At 36.9% G+C, this 8,208-nt stretch overlaps 1 protein-coding gene across 1 annotated transcript; it reads right to left on the reverse strand.

The window, feature by feature from the left end:
- Positions 1-666: 666 nt before the first annotated feature.
- On the reverse strand, positions 667-3,237 carry LOC107570094 (N-arachidonyl glycine receptor-like). The gene is made up of 2 exons (XM_016256296.1): positions 3,138-3,237; positions 667-2,221 (listed from the first exon to the last, which is right to left on the reverse strand). Exon 2 carries the CDS (start codon positions 2,179-2,181, stop codon positions 1,222-1,224), a length of 960 nt encoding a protein of 319 aa, XP_016111782.1. The 5' UTR covers positions 2,182-2,221; positions 3,138-3,237; the 3' UTR covers positions 667-1,221.
- Between the last annotated feature and the right edge of the window lie 4,971 nt (positions 3,238-8,208).

Consider the following 8,208-nt stretch of genomic DNA (forward strand, 5'->3'; position numbering starts at 1 on the left):
CCTCTTCAAAGACATTCGCTGTTTCTGAAGATCATACTTCGTATGACAAAGCATGCTTAGCAAAAGACTAACATGTTGTGCACAGATTGTGCAAAGACCGCAAAGAAAAGTTTTGCCATGCAAACTACTTCAAAGACCTTGCTGTGATTATGTAACAACACACTGTAAACCCGAAAAAAAAGTTGAGGTAATTTTTAAAATGAATTTTTAAGTTAAGAAATTCAAAGTTTAATTAAGATAAAATATTTGAGTAAGCCAACTATTAAAAACTATTTCAAATTAAAATGTTTCGGTTAATCTCAATTTAAATAGGTTTAGTCGTGGAAGCTTAATTTGCTATAACTAGCTAATTCAGTAAATGCTAACTTGTTCATTGGTAAAGCAATGCTTTAATTAGTATATTGCTGAATGAGGCAGTAAAGAACATTCATAAACCAAACTCATGCTCCACTCCTTGCCATGACGGTATTAGCATAGCAAAACACTGAACCTAAATCTCCCATAACATAATTTTACCCTCCATTTCCGTTCATTAAAGAAACAAGTTCATTAAATTCAAAACAATGAAACAACTCAGATTACTTAATATATTATGTCGTTTCATGAGCTCAAAAGAAAAAGAAAGTTCGAAATACTCATGCAATTGAATAAAAATGAATTTGTTTAAATTCAAGTTTAATTCAAGTTTGCCCTACTCAAACACCAATTTATTATTTTGAGCGCTCGGGTTTACAGTGCATCCCCATTCTGGCCTAATTGTTTTATATGTATACAAGAAAACTATTAAACATTTTATAAATATTACACTATATGTGGCTCTAACTGTAGCATCCCAATTTATAACTTGAATTTTACTCAATTTTTAAAACGGCACACGCACTTGGAGCATGAAACACAACCACTGAAAAAAAAAGAGTTTGTTATAGGGTGTGTTCACACATAAAGTTATTGTGCAGTGTGTGGTAATGCATATCTGGCAGCAAAACTGATAAAAGTTTAACTTTATGCAAATGAGCAGTGATGCCATGCAGCAGCCATTGAAGACACTGGAGCACATGTGATCAGTCTCGTGAGTTGACTGCATGTGAACTGCAGACCTGCTGTTACTGTGAGCAGTTTCACTATTTAGTATAATCATTCATTTTGATCTGCAGTTCTGTAATTTCAAACATTGACATGTTTACATTCAGTTTACATTGCTACCATCAGCTGTATTATTCCTCAGATCATGGCACTGGTCAGGTTGCTGAGCGAGCGAATGCTGTTGGTGTGAAGACTCTTCCTGCGAACGCTCCTCAGGTAGTTTCTGTACAAGACCACGCTGATCACACGGTCCTGAAACTGCTTCGACACAATGTAGAAGAGTATGATGTCCAGCACTGTGCTGGCGTTCATCAGGAAGGTGGTGAAGGCCCCCCAGGTGTTGTAACCCCTCTCACTGCTGGCCAGCAGCATGGAAACAAAACAGATGTGGAAAGGCACAAAGCACACCAGCACCTGAACGATCAGTGTGATGATGATCCGGATGGACTTCTGCTTGACTTTGGGCTTCAGTTTGGACGTGCGGCCGTGGATGAGGTTGTCCACGATGATTATGTAACAACCCACCATGATGCACACCGGCACCAGGAAGAAGAAGACGATGCGTGCGAAGTGGACGGGATTGTCGCGGCGCAAGTAAATAATGTCGTGCATCTTGATGCAAGTGGTATAGTTTGTGTTGCGGTCAGGGTCTTCCTCCAGGAGAACAAGCGGAGCTGTGCTGCCCAGGGTCATGATCCAGACTCCCGCACAGGACAGCAGGGCTTTACGGATGCTTTTCAGTTCTCGGGTGTGTCGCGGCTGCACTATGGCCACGTAGCGATCTGTGCTAATGAGGGCAAAGAGCCACAAGGCCAGGCAGGGATAGAGCACCGTTATTGCGGCGTTGATCCTGCAGAACACGTCTCCAAAGGGCCAGTAGTCTTGACTGTAGTAGACCATTCGAAAAGGCAGCAGTAAGATAAATATCAAATCCACTAAAGCGACATTGATCATGTAAACAGTGATGGAGTTCCGTCTTTTAGTGGTCAAGGCAAAGACCCAGAGTGCGGTCAGGTTGACCACTGTGCCTATGATGAAAATAATCCCATAAAACACTAGGCTAACAGTCCGGTATACTTGGGGGGCATGGTCTTCCATGATGACTGGCGAAGGTGTGTTATGATCCTTGATGGTTTGCCTGATTTGACAATAAAAAAGAAACCAATGTAAAACAGTAGTTTTTAAAAACTGTTTCAGAGTTGAAAAAAAGGTAATAGACCTTCGTCAGGGTAGTACTATGTTTAATTTTTGACAGGAATGAAAATGAGTTTGTGAGGGATAGAAGTACAGCTTGTTCAATGTATTGTACCAATTGTTCAGCTGATGAAACATCCTTCTAAAGTAGACAAAATACCATAAACAGTTTAGAAAATTTATACATTGCATGCCATTGTAAAGACTGTAAGTCTAAAATTCAGTATTGCCTCTACAATGAGTAAGGCCTATTCAAACTTATCTTACAGTTGTAACTTTATTTCTGATAACTCTGTAGTATTTTTTGTAGTTTCTTGTAATTGTGACCTTGTGTATTGCAAATGTGATTTTATATCTCACTATGTGACTTTATATCTTATTTTAAACTCACAATGTTTTTTATTCAATTTTTTTATATATTTTTTTACTTACACTAAACAGAATAGTAGAGAATTGAAAGACAATCCTTCTTAAATATAAGTGTTAAGGTACAAAAAAGAAAAAACAGTAGCAAAATGTTCAATATCTGTCGGTATACCAATTAATCAGATTAAGGAAGAATACTACTTTTACTACAGTTCGTAGTTATTTATTGTTTTGGCTTTTCTGAATCAGAAATCTGTGCAGCATTAATTTATATTCACTAACAGTCATCCTACCTTAAATGATCAATCTACAAAAGTTTTTGAATATATACTGCTGATGAATGTTCTACTTAACTATTCAGCTTTATATAGAAACCACATTTGACCTACAACATCGTCTTCTGATATGACTGGCTGTTTGTAACTACGATGGGTTTTCAACGGCCAAATTTTGTTCTACAAGAATACAAAGTAAAACAATTTAAAGGTACCAACCTCAGAGATCCATGTTGCTGGCATCGTAACTGTTCTGAGGGCTGTACAGTTGATGACTATAATGTGCCCTCGCAGCCGAGCTTCGATCTAACAGAGGAAGTCATGAAGCCCGTGTCTTTATTTAGATTAGAATTTTTCTTTTGGTTTCTGTGAAGCCCCTTCACTTCCTGTAATGCATATACTGGTGGAGAATATATCTCAATAGCAAACACTATGTCATATGCAGTTTGAGAACAGTGGAGAGGTAAAGATGTGACAGGTTTGGGTGCTGGTTATTGATTGGGAAAATAGGGTTTGTCACACAGCATTAGCTCTCTTGGGAGCAGCACACAGCAGGTGGCAACAGAAGGCATCTGGTGTTGAAGAGTTTTAATTAAACACAGGATGCTGAGGTTGGTGGTGTATAAACAGGAAATGAGATCTTTGTAATGTAGGTTTGAGACAGCATCTCATCTTAAAATCACAGGACGAAAAGAAAAAGCTCTAGACCTGACCAGGCAGAACATTTTTAGACAGACTCCCTTTTTCAAACTACTTTGACTGAGGTCAACTGACATGTGTCATCTGAAATCTTGTGTCACCATTTTGCTTAATTTCAAACCTGGTTCTGTCCTCTGAGGAACACAGAAGAGCATGTTTTGTCAAAAATGTATTTTTTTCTACAAAAATGTTTTTGTGAGTAAATGTTGACACTTTTATTTTTGGGGGTTGGGGGTGAACTATCCCATTAATTACTGTTGTTGTTGTTCTGTGACTAACCTGTGGTAACAAAACCCACACGAGTGGAGTGTTCCAGCAGCATACACTACAGCCGGAAGTATAATAATGTGTGAAAGAACGTACTTTAAAAACATCAACACTAAAACACTGTAACATGTGTAGTACATTCATATTCTCCATCATTGTGTTCCACTGTGAACTGTTACCTCTAATATTCGTGCCACTGTGACATGACACCTACACTGTACATCGACTGATTCATTCACCCTCGTCTAAAACACCGTCTGACATTTCCTCTGCTCAACAATCGCCTACATCAGGAAGTCACTATAGTTTTAACTTACCCGTGTGGATTACTGACACACAAACATCGTTCTGTTAACAGATCTGTAGTAGAAACCTGGGGATTTTTGTTTTTGGTCAAGATTCTTGTGAAAGTAAAGAGAAATGAACTATAAAATGAGGAACGTCTGCATGGTCTCTGAGCGCACGTAGACATTTTTTTTCAGTTCCTCCATATTAGAAAAAGAGGAAGGAAGGAAAGTCCTATAAACAACCATAACGTAAATAATATACACTTTTTTTCCCAGTTACATACACTCTTAAAAATAAAGGTGCTTCAAAAGGTTCTTCAAGCGATGCCATAGAAGAACCATTTTTGCTTCCACAAAGAACCATTCAGTCAAAGGTTCTTTAAAGAACCATCTCTTTCTTGCCTTTTTTATAATCTGAAGAGCCTTCTTTCGTCATAAAGAACCTTTTGTGAAACAGAAAGGTTCTTCAGATGTTAAAGGTTCTTTATGGAACCATTTAGACAAAAAGGTTCTTCTATGGCATCGTGAAGCACCTTTATTTTTAAGAGTGTAGCCTGTGCACCAATAGGCACAATTTTTAGCATCTTGAAGGAATGTAGTGGATGTATTAGATGGGTATAAGCAATCTGGCTGGTATTTTAGCCATTTAGCCATTAAATATTGCAAATATTTGAATATTTTATATGAAGTTATGAAGCACTCTTTCCATTGTAAATATACTCGTATCACTTAGAGCTTGGGCAATTCAAATGAATGTATACAATCTGGGAATGCAAATAAGACTCCCAACATGCCTTTTAAGCCGGTCACTTTTCCTCCAAAAGATTAATGAATGAGTCAGTGTTTTTTATATATATTAATGATTTCATTACCAATGCCATACATAGCATTATAGATTCTAGAGAAGTGAATATTATAGTTCTAGAGAAGGGACACCTGAATATTGACTTCATCTCATTGTTTGTGTAGACTTATATGGAAATATGAGATCTAAATCTAAATCTAAAACTGAGACACTGTGATCTGAGCTGTCATACATAACATTTAATACGTAATATGGTGTTATTTTCTTATGGGTTTGTATGTTCCTGTAATACTAGGAGATAAAGGTAGATGGGTAAACAGGTCATATTAATACAGTCATTATTAAACAGTGCCGCAATGTAAATTACATAATATAAAACATAGTTTGTCTGGATACTGTACTGAATATAACTTCCTAAAATGATAATAATAAAACTGTTGGGTTTTTTCAAACGAAATATGGTATTACCATGACATTCTATGAATGTTTACTATGATTATGTGTATCTTATTCTCCTGACCACCAGCTAGCTGAAGCAAAATAAAAAACAAAATAAAACATAATTTAAAAAAGAGAAAGATAAATGTTTATTTCACCATATGTACTGTAGTGTTGGCTATATAATGTGAAAGGTACTATATCATTTAAAAGTTCACACATCAACAAGCAGCATTGTGGGATTTTTTAATTAGGCACCAAAACTTCTGAAATTAAAATGCTACTGTTGTTTGTTTGTTTGTCAGGCAGTGCTTGCAGTGAAGAGTCAGTTGTTGTCAGACTTTTTTACCGTGCCAGACAGTGAATTTCTAGGCCTAAAGTGTAAAAGATTTTTCTATCAATGAAGGTTCAGACTGTGTCCCTTTTCCTGTAAAAAGGATCATTTCAAGGAGGTTTGAAGCAACACAGCAACTTCCATCCATTTTTGCAAAGTTGAGCTAACCACAACTCCCCCTGCATCTGCTGTTCTGCTTCTCTGGGGTCTTGGTCAAGTTGCCTCGTATTGGTCTTGAACTTTTTCCTGTTTTTGTCTGTGGTGTCACTGAAACATTCTTTCACTTCCCTGTAGAAGATGAACTATTTGGCCAGTTGTCATACTAATTATTTTGATGCAATTCAGAAACTATTTTCAGTCAACTAACCAGTCACAATGAGTTTGCAGCAAACCTTTTACATACATTTAAGTGCCTTCCTGAAGACCAGAAAAGTAAGAATTTTAATTCATTTTATGATAATAAGCAAATTAATCTCCCAACCTCTCTAAGATATATTAGCACTCTGGTTTTTCATCATGAACTGATGGAACACTTTAATATAATATGATATGATATGATATGATATGATATGATATGATATATCAATATAAGCATGCACAAAGTTTCCCATGTAAAAGGGAAGAAGTGACATCTGTTGTCGTATTCATAATGTTTACTTTCGGCTTTGTGGCTCCCTCTTCTGGCTATTTGTTGTCATTGCAATGAATTCAAAATGTACCTGGCTCTAAAGGGGTCACATGATGCGATTTCAAGTTTTCCTTTCTCTTTGGAGTGTTACAAGCTGATTGTGCATAGCTGTTTATGCTGTTTTCCCAGAAAGGTAGAATTTTTTCCATTTAAAAGAGGGCAACCAGCCAATAAAAACACATAACACACACACAATTTCACCAGGGTACATTTTGTAACGCCTCCATTAGCCTGTATATGTTCTCAACTTGATTGTTGTAGAAAGCGTATCCTTTGGTAATAGCCACTGCAACTGAACTTTTGAGAAGGGTCTGGCTGCAGCTGGCGCTTGCACTCTCAGACTTGCATTCTCAAACTTGCACTCTCAGACACTTGCATTCTCAGACTTGCACTCTCAGACACTTGCACTTCCGCTAGCGACGTCACTTGCAGTCTTTATTTTTTTTTATTTTGTTCTATTTATTGATCTCTTTTTGTTTGAATCTCTCAACATTTTACACCAGTAGCCAGGTGGTGAAGACAAGAAAAAATAAACTAAATTACGAAGTCACTTGCAATCGCCACTTGCACTCTCCGATACCTGCGAAGTCACTTGCAATTGACACAAATCGTGCGTCTTGCCAATGGAGACAAGACGATGTGGTGGTGATTAAACGATTACAACTAATTTAGTACCGTAACCTACAGGGTCCTGCAAGAAAAAAACAAGACCCGCAAATCCGTTGTATGTGTGTGTGGTTGTACATACACACATTTGTAGTTTTTTTGGTGTTTGGCTTAGTGTTATGTTAGAATCATTATTATACTCTTATACCTTTTGTTCTTTAATATTTTGAATTGTTTTTAGCTTTATTTTTAGTTTTTCTTTTAAATGTTAAGTTTTCGCCAGCTGCAGCCAGACCCTTTTGGAACTTTTGAGCTAAAGCAGGGCAACTCTCACGCATTTGGCATGAGACACACGCTTCCAGGCTCTGTCTCACGCTCTCACTCTGCCCATGTAAATCTCACTCCAAATTGGCAACCCTGCTTGCGATATGAAACAAAGTCTCAGCTTTCAAATTTTGTACGTTTTAATACTAAATTCAAACAATAAATACCGTTTTGGCGCACTTAATGTGGCGTAAATGTAGCGCTTCAGTTAAAGCCAGAGCCATTGAAAAACAGAGTTGCGACAAGCTTGGATCTCGCCGGCGTCGCCACGCGGTCACGTGGTTCACGGAGCTCTCCAAACAAACCAGCGTTGTCAATACATTTGAATGGACAGACGACAGCTTCATTATACAGGTATTTGCAGCAATTTTTGGTAAACGTTACAGCATATTATGAATTGATTATTACGTCGATGACATTTACTATACCATTTTATTCTGGAGAGTGATGGAGAGGCAACATTAATATGGTTTTCTTAACCCTCGGGTATTGCTTATAATGTGACCATACAGCTTAACTATTTTTCAGTTAAATATGTGTTGTATGTTTTAGTTCAAAAATATTTATTTGATATTTTGAGGAGATCTTTTGGTACTAAATACTATTTGTACAATAATTATAGTCCATTAGTGTAATTACTTAACATATAATTTTCTAATATTTATATTACTTATATTACAATTAGTGTAGTATTTAAGGTTAAAATAGAGAAAAGGGTTTTCAATTCCAATGCGAATTAGAGTAATTTTGTGGTCAGAAAAAATAATCATTTTCATTTGTAATGATGTCAGTGGGGTTTACCCCCTAGGTACCTGTATGGCTCTTTATTAAATATATCTAGA

Source organism: Sinocyclocheilus grahami, unplaced genomic scaffold (genome assembly GCF_001515645.1).
Source record: "Sinocyclocheilus grahami isolate Dianchi unplaced genomic scaffold, SAMN03320097.WGS_v1.1 scaffold28.1, whole genome shotgun sequence".
Lineage (NCBI taxonomy): Eukaryota > Metazoa > Chordata > Actinopteri > Cypriniformes > Cyprinidae > Sinocyclocheilus > Sinocyclocheilus grahami.